This window comes from Ciconia boyciana, chromosome 22, assembly GCF_034638445.1.
Source record: "Ciconia boyciana chromosome 22, ASM3463844v1, whole genome shotgun sequence".
NCBI lineage: Eukaryota > Metazoa > Chordata > Aves > Ciconiiformes > Ciconiidae > Ciconia > Ciconia boyciana.
The window spans coordinates 2,912,666-2,936,037 of NC_132955.1; the positions used below are offsets into that span (position 1 = coordinate 2,912,666).

At 49.2% G+C, this 23,372-nt stretch overlaps 3 protein-coding genes across 4 annotated transcripts in view; 1 reads left to right on the forward strand and 2 right to left on the reverse strand.

Moving 5' to 3' along the window:
- Positions 1–23: 23 nt before the first annotated feature.
- Positions 24–4,309, reverse strand: SNF8 (SNF8 subunit of ESCRT-II). The gene is made up of 8 exons (XM_072886112.1): positions 4,206–4,309; positions 3,700–3,750; positions 2,992–3,130; positions 2,558–2,662; positions 1,746–1,818; positions 959–1,100; positions 718–792; positions 24–266 (listed from the first exon to the last, which is right to left on the reverse strand). Exons 1-8 carry the CDS (start codon positions 4,257–4,259, stop codon positions 129–131), a joined length of 777 nt encoding a protein of 258 aa, XP_072742213.1. The 5' UTR covers positions 4,260–4,309; the 3' UTR covers positions 24–128.
- A 1,071-nt stretch (positions 4,310–5,380) lies between these two features.
- Positions 5,381–10,408, reverse strand: GIP (gastric inhibitory polypeptide). Its single transcript, XM_072886115.1, has 5 exons — positions 10,335–10,408; positions 9,113–9,259; positions 8,643–8,774; positions 6,414–6,506; positions 5,381–5,425 (listed from the first exon to the last, which is right to left on the reverse strand). Exons 1-5 carry the CDS (start codon positions 10,406–10,408, stop codon positions 5,416–5,418), a joined length of 456 nt encoding a protein of 151 aa, XP_072742216.1. The 3' UTR covers positions 5,381–5,415.
- A 12,132-nt stretch (positions 10,409–22,540) lies between these two features.
- Positions 22,541–23,372, forward strand: part of IGF2BP1 (insulin like growth factor 2 mRNA binding protein 1) — a 38,262-nt gene continuing 37,430 nt past the window's right edge. For both annotated transcript variants that reach the window (XR_012046124.1, XM_072886102.1), the window contains exon 1: positions 22,541–23,158. Coding sequence is in view for 1 of the 2 variants with exons in the window: in XM_072886102.1 (XP_072742203.1) it covers positions 22,984–23,158 (175 nt within the window). In the remaining variant the exon portion in view is untranslated. The remainder of the gene's footprint in view (positions 23,159–23,372) is intronic.

Below are 23,372 nucleotides of genomic sequence, written 5' to 3' on the forward strand. Positions count from 1 at the left end.
CCTATTAAACTTTTCAAGCTAGACACTTTTTACAAAACTTTTATTTCAAGTCCGCTGTCCCTGTGTTTCAGGTGATATACAAATAACCTCACAAGAAGAATTATATACAGGCACAGAACACGTAGGAGTCAAGGTATTCCCTCCTTGGCTTCCTCTGGAGTGATTTCCTGAGAGTACAGCTCTGTAAAGAGAGCAGGCAGCCAGTACTGAGGTTCTCCTGCTGCCTGCGTATCCAGCCAGGCCATTCCTTCCTTCAGCAAGTGTTCCTATACAAAGAGAGCGGAAACTGTGAGTGAAACTTAACTAAATGGCTGAGAAGCCATTCACAATAGAGGCCTGACCCCACATTTATTCTAGGGTAAGGGAGGGTGTAGAACTTGGGCTACAATAATTGTTACTCAACTTGACCGGGAGAAATATAGTTCAGACATCCAGCCGTGCCCACCGTGCATGTTTATGTAGGACCTGAGCTAACAAGATTCCAGTTTTAATGGAGATTAGTGAAGCCCCGGGAATATCTGCAGCTTCCGAGACTCTGCTTTCCTCAGTCTGTGTTTATACAGTGTGTACTCTGCCTTTGGTCCACCAGCCAGCTTAGGATCCCCTGTGCATGCCACGATAACACAGCCCCAGCAAAGCGTCTGCTGCAGGGCTGCGGGAGCAGTCACTCTACGCTGTCACTGAACTCCACTGTGCACAAGAGACCTTCATACATACCAGCACTTGCTTTGCACGTTCCATCTCCCACTTCAGACTGGATCTGATCTCACTGACTGTTACATAGCCCTTTTTCTGAAATGAGAGGAAAAATACTGTGTGCTTATCATCAACGTAAGTCCGTAGTTTAGAGGAGTGTGGATAGTTTTACCTATAGGCCTGGTCTAATCACAGTTCCTTGTCATGGAAGCAATAAGGTTCTTTCAAGGTGGTTGTATTATAAAATCTCCTGGCTCAATACCTCTGCCAGCTGCAAGACGACAGTGTGATCCATGTTCAGTTCAGCTGGTACAGACTGGATCAGATATGTTCCACCAACAGGGATAATCCCAAAGCCATTCCCCAAGACCTTCAGTTTCTTGATTGCACGAAGGAGATCATCCCTGAGAAGTAGAGGTCAATGCAAGGCTTTAAAGCAAGAGCCTCTCTCAAACTGCACACTATGTTCTGTAAATGAGGAAGACTTGATGTGCAGAACTATGAGCAATAATAGCTCCTTGGAGCTTGCTGCAGTGTCAGGTAATCAACAGCTGAAAAAAATTTTATAAAGCAATTTAGAATTAGTTTGTGTATCTGTGCCCCCCTTCAGAAGTGCAGACTTGCATTAGAGATGCACTTGTAGCACCTGAGCTGCAAGTGCTAACCTTTAAGATTCAGCCCCAATTAGTGATCATGGTGAGTTGTGTCCTAAAATCTGCTTCTGTAATGACACATATCAGCCCCTTCCTTACAGCTCAGGAGACCACAGCCGCTTCAGCAGACTGTGGCAGTAAGAGAACTGGATTTGCAGGGGACTAATTGTCTTCAGCTCAAGGCAACAGTCCTTTATACCTTAGGGCTCCCAGAGAAAGCACACTGCTGCTTTCTGAAATGGTTAAATCATTAATTGTAGATCACATGTAAGTGGCTCCATTGCTAGAAGTCAAATTTGGAGTCCAAGTAACAGCAGCACCTTCAAGTGCTGCTGAGATCAGTCACCCCCTTTTTTATGCTACTTGATTCCGCTTTCCGGTAACATAGACACTCACTGGCTGACATCCTGAGCAAACTTCCCCCTTCCCTTCAGCACTTGCTGATGAAGTTCTTCCAGTGTTATCAGACCTAAGAGTCAACAAAAGGGGACAGGAAAGCATTACTGCATAGCAACAAAATTACTCCAGCAAGAGCAGTCAAGGGTCCTTTGTGCATTTGCCACTGGCTCACCCCTGCCTTCCCTTTTTCAAGCAGCTGTTCATTGTTCCCAGTATCAAGCCTTGGGTGAGATAAGCATTGAGTCACTTCTGTTCCCAGAACTAACATGCAGCAGTCAGCTGTTGCCTTCTCCCACAAATGTATTGGACTCAAGTTTCAACTGGCTTTGCTGTAGCCCATTCCTGGTCTCGGATTGCCCTTTTGGAGTGAAGAACATCTACTGTCTTTTCATTAGGCACTTATCACTGGTATTCCAACTCTTCTGGATATTGCTGTGATCCTTTAGAGACAATCTTACTGCCAGGCTCAAAGCAGTAACTTATCAGTTTCGTAATCCTTCAAGATTGTCATTGATCCCTGCTCCTTCCCCATGATAGTGTGAGTTATAGTTTTGTTAACTAAACAAGGCAGAGTTGGTTGATTTCTGTAGAAATCAATGAAGGCAGGTGATTACCAGTGGTGTAGCTGTAACATGTTGTAGAAATAAAACAAGGCTTTCTGGGGACAATGAAGACAGAACTGCCATCTCAGTAATATGTGAAATCTAGTAAAGAACACTACACTGAGCCATGCGACTCATTTTCCACAGGGAAAAGGTATCCTCCTATTTGCTGTATCTCCTAGAAACCAGAAGCAGTGGGATCCTCACCTCCATTCCTATGTTTCAGAGCCAGGCAAACTTCAATGATCTGCACACCCAGTTCATAGTAAAAGTCTCCAACTCCCAGCATCTCTGACCAGAATCCTTTACCGGCTGTGAAGTGAGAAAGGGGAAAGCGATTGGATCGTTGGCAAAAATATTCTTCCTTAGCAATTACTGGTGCGAAGCAGACTGCTCACAAACCTTGCTGTGAGGATTCTCAGATCTGCCCGTGAAGAGTCTCCATTTTGGTTATCTCCACCCATTTTCCCCCACTCTTTAAGTAAAAAACACCCAATGGTACATTACACCAATTCACAAACCCCAAGCATCAAACCAGCATCAGCTTTCCTCAAGGAAACTTCAGCTTCGCTACGAGCTGTTTCCAGTATGAGAACAGTGAGATGAATCCTTAGGCATTAACCCCCGTGCCTGTTCCTCACATGCTAAAGGATCCACTCCGATTGTGGCACACATATCCTGGAACTGGACCCGGAACTCGGGGTTTTTACGGATCTCTTGCTTGTGTTTGCTGGCAAACTCTTCTAAGTTGGTCTTAAACATGTCCAGCTGCTTAGACATCTGAAAGAGAATTGCAGAGAAGCGTTTCTGTCTTAACACTTATTTAGTATAGTTTTTCCGTAAACACAGCACCCAACAGGCACTAAGCAAGCAGAGTCCTCAAGAAACAGGTCTCTGACGTGCTGCCTGCCCAGTGCAGATGGTCCCAGTGGTCTTAAAGGAAGGAAACAAGATAAAAATCACTTGATGGAATCAGAATTCTCCACCTGTACACTTTTAACACTGAACACAAACCAGTATCAGTGGAGATAAGACAAGGCAAAGGGCTGTTCTGAACCAGGAGACAGGCTCAGAAGGGGGGCAGCAGTTATTCTCTGATGTACATGGGGCAGAAACAGCTCTACAGGAATGAGATGTTGCTGAGGTACTGAGAAGGGAGGCAGAGCGAGATCTGTAGCAAACATCACAGCCCTCTGATGGAAAGGCAGCCTAATGGGTGCCATCATTATCCACGCTGCTCGTGGATAATGCTCTGGACACCGAAGCAGAGGGGGAAACGAAGCCCATGTTTGTGGCTGGGCCCATGACTACGGTTATTCCCGCTGCTGGGGCAGGGGTGGATCTCCCACCTGGGCCAGCTGGTCTTCGGCCAGGACCGTCCCTCGCTCCTTGTACTTCGCCTGCAGGAGGAAAAACGGGATGATGGGAGACAGTGCTGAAGGACAGATGAACCAGAAACCAAAACCGTGTGAGGGAGATGCTCCTTAAAGATGGATGACCCAGGAGGACCCCCAGCCCGCTGCCCTGGGCAAGCGGGGAGGCTGCCAGGAAGCCCGGGACACCCTGGGCTTGGAGCAGGGCTAGCGCCGGCAGCTGTGAGGACAGGGATGGCCCCGCACAGAGCCCGGCACCACAGGGCCGAAGGGGCCTGGCCCCCCTCACACGGCACCGACGGAGCTTGGCAGCTCCCCACCCGAGACCGGTGGGGTCCGGCACCCCTCCGGGGGCTGGCAACCTCTCCCGGGGCCACCGGGCCCTGGCACCCCTCCCACGGGCCGGCCCCGCCGCCCACGGGCCTGGCACCCCCCCACCCGGAGCCTGTCCCCCTCCCCAGCGGGACCCCGGCTCCCCTCACCTCCGCGAGCTTCTTCTTGGCGATGGCGCCCGCGCCCACCCCCCGCCGGTGCATCCCGGCCCCGCTGCCCGCCGCGCTCCGCCTGACGTCATCTCCCCGCGACAGGCGGTGATGACGCACGGCAGGGGGTGGGGTCTCTCTCGCGGGCACCAACTGCTGTGTGTGTCCGTGTCCCCCGTCCCCCCCCCCGGGTCACCCCCCCCGAGGGCCTGGGGGGGGCACTGGGGGCCTCAGACCGCGCCGGGGGTCCTTGTGTTGTGTATGGGAGGGGGGCGAGACCCTGCTGGGGTTGGGTCCCCCCGGGGTGGGGGAGAGGCCCTGTTTGGGGGTTGGGTCCCCTCTGTGGGAGGGGGTCCCCCCCGGGGTGGGGCGAGGCCCTGTTTGGGGAGTTGGGTCCCCTCTGTGGGAGGGGGTCCCCCCCGCGGTGGGGGCGAGGCCGTGATTGGGGAGTTGGGTCCCCTCTGTGGGAGGGGGTCCCCCCCGGGGTGGGGGCGAGGCCCTGTTTGGGGAGTTGGGTCCCCTGTGTGGCAGGGGGTCCCCCCCGGGGTGGGGGTAGCCCTCACTGGAGGGGGTATCAGTCTCCCCCGGGGTGGGGGAAGCCCCACTTTGGGTAAGGGAGACCCCCCCAGCTGGAGGTAAGTCCCTGTTTGGGGGGTTGGGTCCCCTCTGTGGGAGGGCGTCTTCCAGGGGGTGCAGGGGAACCCCGGTTTGGGGGGTCAGGAGGGAGGGCAGGTCCTCAGGACTCCTTTGGAAGGGCAGGCTGGCTCCCGGCCGGCTCTCAGCAGGGCCAGCCCTCGGCCAGGGTTCGTTTCTCTGCAGCCGGAGCTGAACTTCACCACCCATGGGCGATGCCAACGTCATTTTTTAAGTCATCGCCCAGTGGCGGGTCCTAAACTGGAACCCTGCGATCGGGATCTTTCCGTGTACGGTTCAGCCAGCTGGAGGCCAGTTCACTGACGCAAGGTGTGTTGTGACTCTTAGGAGCCTTGTTTGGAAGAACACTTATTTTTTTTAGCAATTCAGTAATCTTCTGTAGTCCATCCCCAAATCAAGTCTTATCTGACTGTTACTTTAGCTTCAGACTAAACACTTTATTGCTTGCATTAGCAAAATAGACAATATGCACAGAACAGAGTGAGTATGAGACACCTGCCTCCTTCTCATGTGTCTTGATAGGATGAAGAGGGAGCTCCTCGGGAAGGTTCTGGAGTTACACAGTCCTACCAAAGCAGAAATGGGAGAGAAAAACATCAATTCCTGTGGTACTGCACTTCACCCATTTGCAGTTGGTTCCTATAGGAAATGAGGCATAAGTTACTGCCTTCTCTACCCTCCAGCCCCCTCTGATACCTTGCAAATCCATCTTGATGGCAAGACGTGTATCAAAGTTGGTATCTGATAGTACTTACCTACAAGTTTTGAGAAAAATCAGCAACTGGTTAGAGGAGAGAGATGCAAATAAGTGTTTCTCCGCAGGAAAGGCTGCAGCATGAGCTCAACAGTTACTTGTTTTCTCTGGCCTGCTGGCTGGCCACTCAGTTCACATTGTCTGACCGAGCTGCATGGAATTGTCCGTAGCACAGAGCTGCCTCTTATTTCCAACCTACATTTATTCATGGCCAGCTCATCCCTTTTTGTTCTTGTGCCAACTTTTGCCATTAGCATAAACAGCTCTTTTCTCGCTCTGTTTTTTTATAGATGGTGACTTTGTCTCTCTCAGCTTTCATTTTCCTCAGCTAAGCATAGGATGGGCTTGCCGTTCCCTTGAGCCTCCTCGGGGCCCTCCCCTGCACCTTTTGCATCTCAGCTTCTTGTGTTTCTCTCTGAATGCCTTTCATAGCAGTGCACAATGCACAGAAAAAGTATTTCCTGTGAGTGGTCTGATGAACACCTCCTTTTCTCATTAGAAAGGGGAAAAGGATTTACTAACCTCCCTTCTCTAGACAGTAATTGTTTGAAATTTGTCTTCCCCCATGTCTTTGTTGTATCAATGGTCTGAAGATACTTTTGCAGAACCAAACTCTGGCCAGAGCTCTTAACTCTCCAGTCAAATCCAGCTGAGCTGTGCCCTGTAAGCACTCGGCGGTTATCTCAAAAAATCCTAAATTCATGGACTGAGCACTGCAGCAAGTACCTTTGGGGACAAGGGCTGGGAAGGGATCTGTAGGGATGCTTGTAACAACAGGACTAGGTAGAACAGCCACTCACGTTGGTCTGCAGAGATCAGTCAACATCAGCCATGTCAGAAGCTCCTGGTTCAAAACATCCTTCAAACCTTCTGATCCTTCCAGAGAGGTAAAACTGCAAGAAATATGCCATGCTGTAAAGACAGCGGAGAGGCAGCAATCCAGATGCAGTGTATATCAGCCTCCTATCCCCATCCTCTCAAATTCACAGGGATATTTTATTTTCCTTGTCTTCTAATATCTTTGACTCGGATAAACCCACAAAAAGCTTTAACCTCTTTTTGACACGGTGAGCTCTTTGCGCACAGCAGTGCCTTGATCTTGGCATGTTTGGGCTGCCCAGCAGTGACATGTCTGTCAGGCTTGGGGGACGGGAAGGAACGGTTCAGTGACCCCCCCCTGCACCCCACCTCCTCTTAGACCCAGCAGGCATCAAAACAAAGGCAGAGCGTGGGTGAAGCAGCATCTACGCTCCAAACTCACAAAGGAAAGTCTTTGTTTCCAAGAAGGACTTTCCCCTGCAAGTCGCATTTTTTATTTGCAATTAAGGAGATTAAGGGAGACACTAGAAAACAATTTTTTTTTTAAATGAAGCTAGTCAAGCTGATTAATCTCTAGCATCAAAGGTTTCCCTTCCCCCATCCCCCAAACAGGTTAGACAAACATCTGTCAGGAACAGTTTAGGGCGCGTTGATCCTGCCTTGGAGCAGAGGTCAGACTGAATGACCTCCTGAGATCCCTCAAAGCCCTCGTTTCTTTGATTTTGTATTTTCCGTATGACTAGCAATTCCCAGTGTCTGATTTTCTGAGTGCTTGGCCTGAGACACCTCTGTGAACCATAACTGTGCTCATTTCCCCCACCCCGGGTCATCCCCTGCACCCTGGTTTCTAAAGCAGTTTTCATGCAAAGGCTGTAAAAGACAACAAATGCCCCCAGATTCTTGTTCTGCGTGGCTGTCCCATGACTCCCTGTAGTTAGTAATTCCATTTTTTTTGCCAGAAGACACTAGGATTGAGCCTGAAGGATGTGGGCTGTGTGCGGTAAGTGCCTTTTTTTCCTTCTTGCCACCATTTTAGGACTAAGCAGCAGCAACCTGTTAGGTTTTGTAAAATCCCCTTCATGTTGAAGAAAGGAAATGTATCCCTCATTCATTTGTTGGTGGGGTTTTTTTTAAATATAGAAAGTGCCTGAGAACAGATTTTTCTTTGGACTCGTGTCTAATTTGCTTTTTGAACATTTGTGACATAAGCTAAGACTGGGGGAGGTGAAACAGGCTATTGACAGGCTGTGGATATGCTGACACAGCACAAAGCCGCGCAGCGCTGAGATACACAAGCGTGCTCTCAGCCAGATGGCTTGGGGAACGAAGGCACGAGCTGCAGCAGCAGAGCGTTCCATATGGGCTCGGTTACCTTGCCCAGAGGTACCTGTTCCGAGCGAGCTCGTCTCGCCATCATTACCGTGATCATGACGATTTTAAGATGATTACATCTTAAAAAAATCTGTCCGAGTCTCCCCGGTAAAGGGCACAGATCAGAAACAAACTGGGAAATTCCTGCTGGGTCAGGCAGGCATGGCTCTCCTGCGTGGTTTCACGTTTAGATGGCAGGCTTTTCGTAACAAGAGCTTGTAGCAGTGATACGAGGCAAGAAGTATTTTGTTTCTTTCTTTAAAAATGAACTGGTCAACATGCTGAGAGCGTGAACGAGTGGGTTTGTTGGTTGTTTTTTTTTTTCCCCTGTGGGTTGATTTGATCAAATCAAAATGTTTCGCAGAAATGTATCAATTTCATCTTGTTTTCACTGGAGAGTTTTCTTTTGAGAGGGCATTGTTTTGATTAGGTCAAAGCACTTCATTTTGACTTCTCCGTTTCGGTGATGTTAGAGGAGCGGATGCGCTTCAGCCCTGTCAAAAGTCCGTGCTTTGACCTTATCAAAGCGCTGGGTTTTGATGAGGCTGTGCTGACATTTACAAAACCAAAAAAAGACCCCAATCGTCTGTATTTTTGAAATTTGTATTTTGTGAGAGATTTCAAAATTAGAAAGGCTTTTTTTGTCTTTGTTCTTTTCCTCACTCATGAGACAGAATTGCAAAATGCGAAATTTCCTTTTGAAATCAAAATCCTCTCGTTTTCCTGTGTGACGCCGTTACCATTGATAACTGCCCCAAAACATTCCTTCAAAAGTTAAACACTTGGGGACCTCATCCCTCCCTGCGACCGGATGTTCTCTTTCTATTCTCCCATCTCACCTCTGATTTTTCTTGGCTTTCAGAAGCCAGGCAAAGAAGTCTTTGGCTTCCTGGGTGCCCAGGTCCAATCTTTGGCCATTCGCAGCTGATACTTGGGGCTCAGCTTCCCTCTTGTATGGCTCGATGATGTTGCTGGAAAGGCGAAATGGGAAGATATCAGCCCGAGGTGCCACAAGAGGGTGCCAAAATGCTGCTTTTCCACAAAACCCAGCTCCCTCCCACTCCATCTACCAGCAGCCAGAGAAGAAGGCGGTCTTGGACAGGGAGAGGGATAGTTGTTCTGTGTGCCGACAGACCAGAAACATTTTAGGACTTAGAAAAATAAAAGAAAAAAGAAAACCAACTCCCTAGAGAATCACTGCTGCGGTCCAAGAAAAATATACTCGGCTCTACATTCTTCTGTAGCCATCAGTTGGCTGACGACAGCTGTGAGTTTGGATCGTAGGAGCACTGAAAGTCTACACACTTACTCGCTTTTCTTCTCCCGTCTGGCTAGCAACCATTCCACAAAGTTCTTCTTCAGCATGTTATCCATCGTGCGGCTGTAGTCGCTTGCCAGGGTGGCCTCAGAGTAGCGTCTTTGCACTGGTCTGGCACTGGGAGTCCTTATACTTACGCTGGGGTAAGAGCACAGAGACAGAGTGAGTCCGGCACAGAGCGGGAGCACATGCCGTGCAGAGTTTTGCTTGGGTTACATGTGGTGGCCCATGCGGTCCCTACAGTCGGCAAGGTTGTGTGATCGCTTTTAATCTCTCTTGGTCCAGGTGACTCTTCCTGCACTGTAACACGAGGAGATGGCCAGAGAAGGGGCTAGCACGCTCCTCATCCATTTTGCTGGCTGCTAATGCAATTGCAGCTCAGATTGGAGAATTCGGGAGGAGATGAGCTCAGGATATTTGCTGATAGTCTGGAGTCGGTGTGGTTTTCCCTCGCCTAGCCTGATTCACATGGACTTTGGCTCCGAGCTAAGGCACCAAGTGTGCTCAGGCTCCCTCCTCCAGTGAGCTGCACACCTAGGGCAAGGAAACCTTCTCCTGTGTCCTTGAGAGGCTCAGGGGTGGATGGCAGGAGACAAAGGCTGACCCTGAGACCAGTGCTGATCTGACAGTGTAGACAGAGTCGGTGGCTACCTAACTTAGCAAAGAATTTCAAGGCTGATCCTTTTTTAGTGCTATTATCTGGGATTTCAGCAGCTCCTACTGCTCTAACAAGGATTCTCTTGGGTATTCTCAGGTGGTAGTTGGAAACTTGGTAGCAGGAGTCAGGGAAAGAGAGGGGAAGTCTTTATTATATACCTGCTTTATGTAACTGGTCATATTTTCAGAAGCTTCCAAATACTGGATGCCCCCTGGCCTCGTTCATGTGAGGTGATTACATCTCGTTTCTAGTTCTCAGCCAACCGTCTTCTCTTCCTGGTTGACTTCCAGCTTGTTCCTTCTAACCCAGAGCCATGAAGTTTGTAGGGAAAACTTGGGAGTTCCTGGCTCTGGCTCAAAGGCTCAGGGCTTTAGTTTGATATCTCTCTTATCATTTGCTCATCTCTGTACGCTTGGCTGTCTCTATTAGCTGAGATCTACCTCAGGACTCATGTTCTCACCTACTTACCAGGATACCAATGGAAAAAATCCATTTGCCTCCGGTGGGGAGCTGGAAAAGGCTCAAAATACACTGTGAGCTTTCCAAAACACTTACCCCGAGACGTTTTCTTCCATCAAAACAAAGCCCAGAGAAGCGAGGAGCAGAGAGAGAACTTTGAAAGACATCATTTTCTTGGCTGATTTCTCTGTTCAAAAGCAGAGGGAAATCCAGATGTCCGGCCCCTATAACACATGGGAGACATAAGTGAGAGGACGGTGAACCCAGAGGGATGCGCGGTGGTTGGGCACGTGCCTGTGCTTGTAAATGTATTTCTTCAGTCCTTGTGCTTCGAGCAGCCTTCTCCATCCCACAAAGCCCTCTTCTGCCGTTCCCAGTTAAATTACTTTTTCAATGCCAATGCTCTTTCCCACCGTGGTGTCTTTTAATGTTGGTTCCCTATACTTTTATTGTAACCATCAAATTCATTGTGGGTTGCTCGTTCCTGGAGGCAAGGGCTTTGTCTTCCTCCATGTTTACAAGCTGACCCTGTGGGTACCTCATTGTGCTTTAAGGGTCGATTCAATCTTCAGTATGTGAATGGGAACGTACGTTGGATCAGGCAATTCAGTAGCAATGGCATCCTGCTTATCCCACACTGCGGTTCTGCAGGATTTAGGAGCCTGATCTAATTTCTGGGAGATTTTGTGTTGGGATGGATAATGCCTTATGTAGGGACTGGAGCCAGAGTCAGTAAATATCAGTTATGAAAAATATCCCATGGACAGTGACAGGATTGGATTCCAAGATTTATTAGTTTCAAGCTGTTCCTAGTCCTCATGTCCACAGTTCGGCTCAATAGCCCTTGGACATTTGAGCTCTTTTAATTACTATTCCAGCTCTGCAAACTCCGTACAAAAATGGTTTTGATCATGGCTCACAGATATATTTTGTTCTCCCTCACCTCACTCTTTGTTATAGCTATTTCTGGAAACTGCATTGCAATGCAGAGCTGCTGTTAACAGGAATAATACAGTAACAAAAAGAAAAGGTCTAGATCAGGACTCAAGTATCCCGTCCTTCAAAAATGTATTTGTACAATGAGAGAACTTTACTCCTCTAAGTAGTTATTTATACTCTTACAACAGCCCAATTATTGTTTTGGAGAGAGCGAGAATTTGCAAGTTTGGATGTTGTTCGTAATTGTGGCATTTTTTATTTCTGGAAAATTGTGACATCTTTTACGAATGTTTTCAGCCCTTCCTATTCTGTGAGAAAAATACTAAATGCATTACATTATCTCAGATACACCAAGTTCTGAGGAATGCTCTTAAAAGCAAAGGTGTAATATTCTGAACACTGACAAAATCCCTAAAATACTTAGACCTAAAGCAATAGAAGACAAATAGTTACAGAGTGTGTTAACAGCAGAAGTAAATTCCATTATACAAAAAGCTGAGGAGTATTTTAAATGCGAAAGGAAAAAAAATGTCATGATTAAATAACTGAGGTTTTCCCTCTTATTTGCTTTTCGTTTCATATATCGGTGATGTGACTGTGGGTACGATGATGTGTCTGAAAATAGCTAAGTTGTGCAAGAATATTGTTCTGCTTAGGGTAATTATTTATGATGCTAGGAGAGGAAATGCACTGTAGCCTTAATTTTAAGAAAGGGCAGCACTCCTTCTCTGTAGAATTTACCCGAACAGGGAGGAAAAGCAGTCCACATTGTCAGAGACTGTTGAAAAAACATTTTTGAATTAATACAAGACCCCTTTGCCTGTGTGACACTGAACTGGAGTAGTGGAGCTCTGCTAGCCCTGTCTGGCACAGAGTTTGCTGTGATCCCTACACTGTTTCGATCCTATAATTTGACTTCTTCCCAAAAGGAGGAGCAACTGGTGGGATCTTTGCAACAAGAGGTCTTCCAGTCCCCCATGCAATCCTGTCTGCTTTGGAAGAAGCATTATCCCTGTTCTATCCGTAGCTGGGACGTCCCAAAAAGCAGCTAAGAACCAATTTCTCCTCATTTGCCATGTACTGAAGCCTCCTCTGAAATAACGATCTTTCCCTTTACAACCCCACAGGTACACTGCTGCAGGTCTTTTCTGCCAAAGCTACCGAGAAAACGCCCAGTCTTGTGCCACTTCGGGAAAAATTCAGCCAAAGGTACGGGCTGTTCCTGCTCTGCTACGGCTACTGCCTGACACTCTCAAACACTGTTCACTCCCACTGTTATCTTAGGGAAAAAAAGAGGGAAAAAAAGTTAAAAAGAGAGTCTGACATAGAGCTGCTTACCTTTCTCCTTCTCTGAAGCTTCCCGGAGGATTTCAGCTAGTTCTGGTGCTGAGGAAACGCTTCAGGGCTTTTATATACGTTAGCTGTACAGGACCAAACCGCCTTCCATGAGGTAAACAGGAAATCAAGCACCTAATCAAAGCAATTCAAACCCACTTAGAGCTGCTTCATTAGGTCCATTGACCTACAGAGCAGGAAAATAACCTTTTAAAATATGTTTACATTAATGGCAATTAAACATTACTATATCACAAAATCAAGAATGAACATGGATTGTGGGCATAATACATATGGCATTGGTCTAAACCTTAATTCCACGTAGCACCTCCTTCCACAGTAAAAACTTCTTTAATTTCCATCTTTTCTTTTGCCAAGTCTAAGTGCTACCTTAGAGAGATCCAATCTGCTCCTTCTCTTTCTTACAGGAGGAATAACTTTGCTAAAATCAATAGCTCCCATCATTGTTATTTTTGTCACCATCAAGGCATCCCAGCTGTGGTCTGCGACCCCTTGTGCAAACCCCAAATACTGCAAACAGCATCTGTCCCCCAGAATGTGCACCCTAAGAGGAAAAAACTTGGGATGGAGAGTGGCAGATGGGAAACTAGTAGGAAATGGTGAGGCAGCATTGGTTAATGAAGTGGAGGGTGGTGGCACAGCAGCCGGCTATGTGGGGTGAGGGGTAGCAGCTGGACCTGAGCACCCATTTGGGCTTTCTCAGTCCGGAGTGAGTGATGGAGTGTTTCCCTGTGGCTCTGTAGCTGCTGGGGACATGGGTCGGTGAGGCCACCACCTCAGCCTGCCCTTGCACAGCTGGATCCAGGAGAGCAGATGTTCTGCAGATGTTAATTGTGCCATCAGAGTAGAAGGGGTAAATCCACTTCCCATCGGCTCTGCTGTGACTATGTGCCTGGTAAGATGTTCTCCCCGGTGTCTGACCTGCCCCGCTTCCCCTGAGTCCCTCTGGGAGAACTGGACCCATTACATTTTAACATGTGAATCCTGTTTCGGGACTGCTACCCGGTGTGTACCTGCTGCTCTAGCATCCCCATCACACCCAGCTTCAATCTGTTGAAGGAGCAGAGCAGGATTATGTTTGTGCCAGCCTAACCCACAAGCTGAGCTCTGCTCACATCATTACTGAAGTGAAGCAGTGCCTCTGGCTGACTGCGCTGGCTTGCAGAGCGCAGTCCCGGCCGCAGCTCGGTTCCCCCGAGCAGCCTGAACTTTTGCAGGAGGTTATCCAAGTTATAACCTCAGGTCTGCCACGCTTTTTTTTTTTTGTGGAGTTCAGCAGAGCTGCTCGGAGCAGTAACCCCGCATACCTGGATGTAGGAGGGATGTGTGTGTATGCATGTATCCTCCCAGGTTTGTGCTGGCTCAGCTACATCAGGGATTTGTGTGGGAAAGAAGTAGGATTTCTGGTTGACAGGGCTGAGCAAGAAGCAGCTCTTAGTGGAATTGCAGTAATAATGGCAAAATTGAAGTGTCAGTGGTTTCAGCGTGGGAGAGGGTTTCGCTGTGCTGGCACAGTGCCCCCGGTGTATCTTATCCCAAACATGCAGAAATCCAGCGTGATGAGGTACGTGTCTCCACGTAAAGGTTATCCATTTTGCAGTTCCTTTCTAAAAAGCGTTCTTTCTGCTTTTCTGAGAAGTGCTGCTGGGACACGCTGTCAGATACAGGCTGGTTTCGGCCGCTACCTGTATTCCTGCACCAGGAGACCACAGAGCGGAGAACAAACTGCATCCAGCTTACCCCGCTGCTGGCAGAGGCGAGCTCTTGCTGCTCCGTAGTTAGACAAGTCCCTGGCACAACTAGCCTCTCCAGCAAAAAGTGTTGCATCTATATTGCATTAAGATAAAGGCTCAGAAGGACATTGTTAGGGTAGATTAAAAGTTCAGTGCTATTAGGGAGTAATTACTACTTTCACAGGAACTACTTAACACGTGGCTTAGTCCTTTAGCTAGCAGCACACAAGCATGTCAGGGTCTCCAAAAGCTTTTCACCCATGCAGAAGCGTCATGCCTGGTGTAATAAATGACACACTATAATAGTTACAAGTAACCAATTTACACTCCTAGCACAGTTGCTAATCAATAAAATGGAATAGTTTACCCCGGTGTCTTTATTATATGTATTCTGGTACTTCACTCCCAGCCAACTCAGATATCTTGTTTCTCCAAAGTGCAACCTATTTGTTTTCCTCTCATTAAGTGCCTCTGTAGGATATAAAGTTAATAGAGTGAAATAAATATCCAGCAACATTAAATGTTGACCCAGGGTTCACAGTTACGGTTAGTTCAGGGCATCTGCTCGTGATGCAGTTCGGACAGCAGCATCACCCTAAAATTTCTCACAATCTTTCAAACAAAAAACCCACCAGATACGCAGAAGTCATTTCCAAAGGCAGGTGGGCACTGCCTGCACTTCATTCATTCTGTCTGTGTGATATCTGCTGATCGATGCCTAAAATGCTGAACCTCTGCATGGCCGGTTCAGGTCTGGGAAGCGCAGAGGCGAAGAGAGAAGGGGCCATGTGCCCACATCTGCTTTTTCCAGGGTAACGGAGGGTCTAATTAACGATGCAAACCTTGCTCTTCTCTAGCCTCAGCCCATCACAGCCACAGCAGCGCTACCCTTGTAGCGTTATCTGTGGTCTGCTGCCTTTGCTGATAACACAAGTCATTTCAGAAGCTTCAGCTGGGTCCCGGCTTGGGACAGAGGACACTTTAGCTTAGGTTTCACCCAGCCGCGGCATTTGTCTCCCTGCAAATTAAACAGGAGAGCCAGGGCTGTCCTGCTTCATCCTACCCTAAGCACGCAGTGCTTAGTGAGCGAGCTCTCCTCTTCTCCGCAGCAGACCTGACTCGAGGAGTTGGTGTTTCAGGAATTCGGGAAAGCGTTGGGAAGATCACAGCTGCACGGTCCTTCTGCTCTGCTTTGAGACACCGAAACATCTCAAGGGCGACTTTGATTACAAAGCATTTCAAGTATTAGATGTCCCTGTAATCATGGAAAATAGGGCTTGAAGTGACCTTAAGAGGTCATCCATTCCCTCCCCTGCTCCCAGACAGCCTCAGCTCTGCTTAAATCACTCGGAATGGATGAGTCTGATCCATTCCCAAATGTTTTCAGAAATGAAAATGCTGCAAATTTCCCAAGAAATTTCTTAGTGTTTAGCTCTAACATCTCACCTTCAATGGCACAATTTACACCTCTCTCCTATTCCCAGTGGATGTAGTGAGTAAGATTTTCCCTTTCCCTCTGGAGCAGCACTCTTTGGTTGCTGTTTTGCCTGGCACTGCTCAGGGCACCTCAGCTCTGCCAGAGACAGATTTCAGGTGTTGCACGTCCCAGGTGAAAATAACGCTTTCTGCTCCCTTTTGTGTGCAAGCATTAGGCTGATCTGAGATTCCTAATTGTATCTGGCTACGATCGATCAGTATTAGCATTTGCTCTGCTCCTCAAATCGCAGGGAGAGAGGAAGGAGGGATTTTTAAGTTTTTCACCCCCATCCTCTCCCTGAAACCACAGGCGTTGGTGTGTCATTCAAACTCCGGTCCCGATTCAGGACCGATTCTGTTCTTAACTCACCTTTGCTGCTGTCAAAGGCACAGAGGCGCAAAGCTTTTCTTGGGAGCTCGTTTCTCTCCCTAAAATACCAGCGACGTCTTGCAGAGGAGGTCACTCTTACATGCTTTATTCTCACTCATCCTGTTACACCTTTGCAGAGCACAAGTCCTAAATATGAGCTTCTTTCTCCCAAGCCCTGGTCCCACAGCCCGTGTCCTGCTTTCCCCTCCCTTCCCAGGGCTGCCTGCTTGCAGCCTCGGCTACCGTATGGCATCTTCTATATCTCGTGCAGCAAAGGCGGGTGCTGTCAGGAGAGGCAACCGCACACCCGATCCCGGGTGCCAGGAGTCTGCCAGGAGGCTCAGACTTACCCAAAACATGGCGAAAGCTGCTTTGGCTCCAGCTGAAGGCAGCGAGGGTTTGCCTCGCTCCTCATCCCATCCCTTGTGCTTAACCCTGCCCAGTGTTCACATCGAGCTGCGCTGGGGACACGAGTGACGGGCTGGATGGGTTTACAGGGCATCTTTGGAGCGACGAACACCGCTTCGTCCTCTCTTCTGGGTTCAGACCTGCCTCTCCCTCCAGTGCTTGCAGGAACGGAACAGGTTTTTTCACGATGGCAAAATACCAGATATGTTTTTAAATGCCAATACTCCCTTTTAACTGCAAACAAACCCTAGGGCCTTTTAAGGTTCCAGCGGTTGTTCTTGATGAATTCCGCTCACTGGGACGGCTGTCTCAGAGCCTTCCTGATTGCTGGTTCTTTTGGGGGAGAAAAACCCCACAACAACTAAAAATGGGAACCACAAACCAGAGAGAGTATGGACTTCTCCTTGTTGTGCGTTCTGCTTGTTTCTTTTTTCTAAAATGCTTGTCGTAGCCCCCAGGAGCAGGGACCTACAGGACAGTAACTGCCGTAACAAAAAACCCACGGCAGCACCTGTAACATCCATGCGGGGAAGATTTATTTGGACCACCGAGCTGCATACAAAAAAATCTCACAACTGCAACTTTTACCTCTGTGTAATGAGCACTGTCACTGCTTGAGAGGCTGGAGAGATGATCCGGACTTGCTCTAGCATTAAAACTACCTGTGCTTTACCCTGTTAGCACGTTACCTTGCGGCAGTTATCTTAATGTGAAAACCATCCTTTATTCCCTCTTTGAGCAAAGATAGAGCCAGAACTAACCAGCTGGGGAGATTAGAGTGGTGGAGCTGCAGGAAAGGAGAGGAAATAATCAGTCCCGCTAAATCCCAAGTATGTGCCAGCAGGACGAGAAACTAGACAACCCGGTCCACGGCAAGGCGCCTGCCCAAGTGGCCGGTTCAGTAACGTGAAATTATTTCCATCTCGTGCCCTTGCTGCTCTCCTAACATCACCTTTCCGGCAGCCCAGCGGTGCTGGTGCCCCGGTGCAGGCGGTGGGGTATGGGTCAAGGTTTCGATTGTGAAATGACCTATATTTTTTAAAGTGACTCACAACAGAAAATGTTGCTGCGCAGCTTCCCACCTCCCGGGTTACACTTGTTTTGGGTATAAAGAATTAGGCAAAAATGCAATGGTATTAGTGGCTGAGCCTTTCGTTGCCTCTTGCTACAGGGAGTTTAAAAAGTGGAGGCATGAAAAGCAGCGAGTGCTGGAGAGCCCGCTGTTCTTTGGGGGATTTAAACGGTGACTCGAAATTATAGGGCCCCCAAATTTGTACTCGCGAAGCATAAATCTGATATAAATGCATTTATTTCGGACTGGAGGAAATCTGATACAAATACCTACAGTTACTGAAAGGAAAACATTTAATCTGTGCTTTATAAGTGCAGCAAATGTTTGGAGGGGGCTTCAAAAGAGCAGCTCCTACTTGAAATAAGGTCAGGGGGAGTTCAGCAACGGCAGGATTCATCCCCCACGATGCTTTCTCAACTACGTTAGTTTAGTTTATCATTGTACCAAGACCAAAACTTTCCCCCACCGCTCCAGCCATCCGTAGGAGCAATGGCTGCTCCAGGTATCTGTCCAGCTGCTCACAGTGATTTTTGAGGAAGAAAAACCAAATTGGCAGGTTGGAAAGGTCTGCTATAAAGAAGTGGTGGCGTATTCATTTGGGGGAAAATTGAAAATTAAAGGGACTATCTGAACAACAGCATTTCAGGGCTCATACTGATAAGCATTTTCCTTTCCTCGCATTTAGAGTTTACCACTTACCCAAAGAAAATGACTGCAAAACCAAGAATTAACCATTTCCATTGTGAGGGAAAACAAGAAATCTATGCAAAGCAGCTTGCTTTGGTTGCAATTTGACCATTTCTCTCTGTGTTCCCAAACCCCAATGGGGAATTCAGGTTGTTGCTCCAGGAGACCTGGGAAGCGCAACCAGCCCCAGCCCAAAGCGGAGCTGAGCACCCTGCCCTGGTGGGAGCCCAGAAACTGCAACGCAGCAGATGTAGAGGAGAAGCAAATAGTTGTTTGGTTGTGGTTTTCTGTTGGGTTTGTTTTAAAGAGACTCCAGCTTTTTAGTACCAGAACTAAAGGATTTTTCAGGATGTGAGTTGATTTTGAAGCCAGAGTTTATTGCAGTATTTGCTTTGTTTTTAACTGAAGCACTAAAATGTTTAGGGAATAGGCAGATCTTCGAGCAAGTTGCAGGTTTAACCATTTCCATCTTCAGCACTGCTGCTTCTGAACCTCCCACCCTTCAGGGAGCAGAGGGGCATTTCCCAGCGCTCAGCCCCTTCCTTGGGGCTGGGGATGCTCCTCTGCTCCTCAGCTCGAACAAAACATCATTTAAATGCCAAGAGGGTGTTTCAAATGCAGAGAGCACCAGGGGATTATTAATAATCTACTTCAAACCTTAATTTTGTTTTAAAGCAAACTGTTAATTTCATAGCAAGTTTGATTCTTAACAAATTTATCAACACGAGCTTTAATCAACTGGATCTTCTTAGATATGAGCTGCTTTTTCCAGTCATGAATATTTTCCACATAATAAAAACTGAACAAAAGGTGGTTTAAACTGGGATTCCACTTAAGTAAAAGGAAACATTTCCCAACTGTAACCCTCACTCTCCTTATTCTGTTGAATTCTCACCGATGTTTTAAGGACAGGCTTGCTCCGTATTCAGATTATTTCTGCTAGTTGAGATTTGATTGAAACAGATTCTCTGAAAACAAAATTCTTATTTTTTTTTCCTTTATGACTGTGCATTTTACTGAAAACTTTCAGTCCATATTTATTAGCTAGCAATTAATACGTATTTTCAAACTTTTGAAAATGGAGATTTTTTCAAAGTTTCTGGGGTTTCTAAGTGCATCTTTAATGTTGTCCAAATTAAATACTAGGGATATCACCAGAGATTAAAAAAAACAAACACCACCAAAAAACAAATTAAAGAAAGATTCAAATGATACCTGGCAGAAAAATAACAGCATATAATCTGTTCTTGTTTACTGCTAATCTGTCATAAAGATTATTTCTATTTTAGATATTTTCTGCCTCAGATCAACAACAGCACTTCAGCAGACTGCAGTAATTACACCCTTTCGTATGAAACCCCCATTTCAGTGAAATCTTAGCTGCATTATTTACCACCCAGCTTCAACCTTCTCCCTTAAGAAATTTCCCCAAACTCCTAAGTGGCAACAATAATTATCTGAACTTGTAGATAAATTGTAAAAACTCATTAAGACCATTTCTGCCTGATTCAAAGATTGAAATCTTTAAAAAACCCCAACTTTTGCCCGAATCAGATTTTATGGATAAAATCAGAAGCAGCTTTACGTTGACGGGGGAGTGGGGCAGTAAAATTTGAAAATGTTTGTAAACTCACACGAAAACAAATCCACTCCTCAGAGTGATTTTTAAAACTACCACCCAATTGAAGAAAATCCTGGGGGAGGAAAAAGGCCACAGAGGGTTTTTACAAGTGACAGTGCTCGGGTACAAACTGTTGCTCAGCCCTTCCCTGGCTCCAGAAATCCCACTGGATTTCTGTTGCAGTTGCTGGTAACATTTAAACCAGCGAGGGGAGAACTGTTTCCTTTTGGGGGGATTTTGCAGGGCTGGTTTTGCCCTGGCTCAGCCGGGGCAGTTTGGGGTTGGGGGGCAGCCCCAGCTCCTGCTCAGGGGTGAGTGCAGCTCTATCACCCCCCAGCAGATCAATGATTTAGTCTCTTGCTGTTTGCATTCTCTAAATACCTTGCATCTGGAATGCTCCAGCGAGGGGAAGGAGGGTGACTGATAGCCTTTCTTGTTTCAGATCTAAATTGAAGACTTCCCTCTTTGTTTGGATTTTTTTCTTTTTTTTTTCTTTTTTTTTTTTTTTTTAGGTTGGTTTCCTTCATTTCATTATTGCAAAGGATTCTGTTACGTGGGGAAGGTACTGGGTAAACCAATAAAAGCAACAACAAAAGTATTCTGGTCAAGATTAGAAATAGATCCGAAGCAGATAGGGGATCATTTATTTTAGCTGTGTTTGTGGGGGACACGTATCAGTGGCGGAAGGTGCACGCTCAAGTTTTCAGCCAGGGAAGGCTTGAAGTGCACTTTCTGAGCTGCAGGAAATTTATTTCCCCATTTCATTGCTCTCTTCTTTTCACCTGTGAATTTTGAGCTTGGATTACACCCTGGAAACCTCAGAAACACGCACATGGACGCAGCAGTGCTCCTACAAAGACTCCTCTGGCTAATTTGGTTTGGTACTTTCAGGAGAGCCAAGTAATGCAGCTGGAAGGATGGGAACCAAACTTTCCCTGGTGAGCAGCATCTACATGTTTTTAAGGCAAAGATCCCGGGATAACAGAATGGATCGGATACAGGAGGGAAAGCTAAAGGCTTTTTGCTTTAAATGACCATTTCCCAGGATTTTTATAATTCATTTTCATGAGTTTCCTAGGAGGCTGTAGCACAGAGCACACACAAATGTCCTCGGGCATGTGCATCTATTTCTTAAGGTTTATACAACTTCTGATTCCTGAGTAATATCAAATTTATTTACTAACAAATTCTCCGCGTGGCTCTTCCTCAGCCGGGAGAAAAGTAATAATAAAAAAATATTTAGCTAATAAACCCAGTATTTAGCGATAGAACACAGCACATCACAGCTGTGTAGCACCGAGGGAACAACAAAATCTCCCAGCCGTGCTGGGGGTCCCGGCCGCCCCCTGCCCCCCCGGCCCCGGGGCCCGGCCCCGCAGCGCGGCCACCCCGAAAGGCGGCCGGGGGGGGGGGGTGGCGCGGAGCCGGCTGCGCGCCCGCGCAGGGAGCGCGGAGCTGCCCGGGAGAGCCGCGCCCGGAAAGCCCTGAGCCGAGCCTTTCCCTCGATGGGCAAAAATCCTCTGTTGGGGAATTTTTTAGAATTTTTTTTTAAATTTTTCCCGGGGATGGAGGGGGCGGGGGGGCAGAGAGGAGCCCCCGGCCCGGCGGGCGGGGCAGGCGGGAGCGAGTTTTCCCGGGGAGCGTTACATTTAATTGCAGGCGCGGAGGGGCCGGACCGTGCCTCTACTTGCAGCGCGGCGGGAGGGAGGGAGGGAGGGGGAGAGCCGCGGCCGCCCCCGCCCCTCCCCGCCCGGCAGCATCCCGGGCCGAGCCCCCGGCGCACCGGGACTCCCCCGCCCGCCCCGTCGGGGAGGCAGGAAGGCGGGGGGAGGGGGGGGTGTGGGTGAATGGGGCCGGGGGGGTTCGCTGCTATTTTCAACCCATCTTGAGCCTAAAAATAAAAAGTCTCCAGAAAAGGCAGGCGGGGAGGGAAAGGGGGGGGCTGCTCCGCACACGCCGCTTTGCCGACGGGGCGCCCACCCCCCTTCCCAGCCCAGCTCAGGCCCCGTCGGGGAGCGGCCCTCCTCCACCGTGGGGCCCTTTTGTGCCGGGAGGAGCCCCCCCCCCCTCCGCCACCTTCCCCGAAGGCTTCCGCGGGGCTGCACATGAAGGGCTTAAAACAATGCCGGGGACAATAACCCCCCCGGGGGGCTCCCCCAGCCGCCCCGCCGGGCCGGGCCAGCCCCGGGGGGGCGGGCGGGCCATGTGTGTGTGTCCCCGCCCCCATCCCCAATCCCCTGGCGCCGGGGCACCTCCCGGCCCCTTTGATGCCGAAGTTTTTTACACCCAGAAAAATCCCATTGAGGCACCGGGGGAAAGGGGTGGGGGAGGGGCGCGGTGGGGGGAGGGGCGCGGTGGGGGCGGGGGGCTGCAGCAGATGGGAAAGTGCCTCCGACGGGACGGGGCTGGGCGGAGAAGGGAGGGGGGGGGGGACGCCCACGGACACCCACACGGGACAGGGGGTGGATGCGCCCCCCGCTCGGAAGGGGGGGTGTGCGTGGAGGTAAATAACGTAGTATTTAAATTAAAATAAATAAATAAGTGGCGGCCGCCCCCTCCCCCCCGGCCCCTCCCCCCGGGGGCCGGGCCCTCCCGCATCACCACGTGGCTTCCTCCAGCAAACATTTTCACTCATTTTCCAGGTCGGTTTTATTTAGAGGCGGTGCCCGGCTGCCGAGAGGCGTCCGGTGACACTCCAGTGCCACTCCGCCGACTTGGGGGCCCCCGCAGCCGGCGCCACCGCCCTGCCCGCCGCCGCCACCCGCCGGAGCCGCCCCCTCCCCTAGGAACCCCCTCCCCCTCCTCCAGCAGCCGCCGCCCCCCTCCCCAAAGGAAAAAAAAAAAAATCCATCAAAAAAAGGAAAAAAAAAAAGGAAAAAACCTAAAAAAAGAGGGGCGGTAAAAAAAAAAAAAAAAGAGAGCCCCCAAGCCAAGCCCCCGGCCCGGCTGCGGGGCGGCAGAGCGCGGCCGGAGCCCGACGGCGCGGGCGCACGGTGGAGCCCCCCCGGGAGCCGCGCTCCGAGCCCCGGCGCGCCGCCACCGCCGCCGCCGCCCGCCCGCCGCCCCCCGCCGCCGCCGCCACCATGAACAAGCTATACATCGGGAACCTAAACGAGAACGTGACTCCGGCCGACTTGGAGAAAGTCTTCAACGACCACAAGATCTCCTTCAGCGGGCAGTTCCTGGTCAAGTCCGGCTATGCCTTTGTGGACTGCCCCGACGAGCAGTGGGCCATGAAAGCCATCGAAACTTTTTCGGGTAAGCGGCGTTATCTCGCCTTCCCTCCCCGCCCGCTTCCTCCTCTCCCCCTCCCCGGAGAGCTGCGGACCCCCCGGGGCGCTCAGCCCCCACCTTCCCCCAAAACGTGGGGCCCCCCGCTCCGTTGCGCCCCGTCGGGGCTTGCATCAGCGGGCGGCGGGGTGGGACCCCGCTTTCCCTCCCCAGCGCTGCCCCCACCCCCCAAAACCAGCAG

What these genes read in the sequence shown, in the direction of transcription:
- SNF8 (XM_072886112.1), bottom strand. Translation starts at nt 4,259, where the DNA reads ATGCACCGGCGGGGGGTGGGCGCGGGCGCCATCGCCAAGAAGAAGCTC. An exon ending in CCGAAGACCAGCTGGCCCAG is followed by an intron (nt 3,131 to 3,699) that starts GTGGGAGATCCA and finishes ATTCTCTTTCAG; the next exon opens with ATGTCTAAGCAGCTGGACAT. An exon ending in CGGAGTGGATCCTTTAGCAT is followed by an intron (nt 2,663 to 2,991) that starts GTGAGGAACAGG and finishes CTCACTTCACAG; the next exon opens with CCGGTAAAGGATTCTGGTCA.
- GIP (XM_072886115.1), bottom strand. Translation starts at nt 10,408, where the DNA reads ATGATGTCTTTCAAAGTTCTCTCTCTGCTCCTCGCTTCTCTGGGCTTT. An exon ending in ATGGAAGAAAACGTCTCGGG is followed by an intron (nt 9,260 to 10,334) that starts GTAAGTGTTTTG and finishes CTCTTACCCCAG; the next exon opens with CGTAAGTATAAGGACTCCCA. An exon ending in AGACGGGAGAAGAAAAGCGA is followed by an intron (nt 8,775 to 9,112) that starts GTAAGTGTGTAG and finishes TCGCCTTTCCAG; the next exon opens with CAACATCATCGAGCCATACA.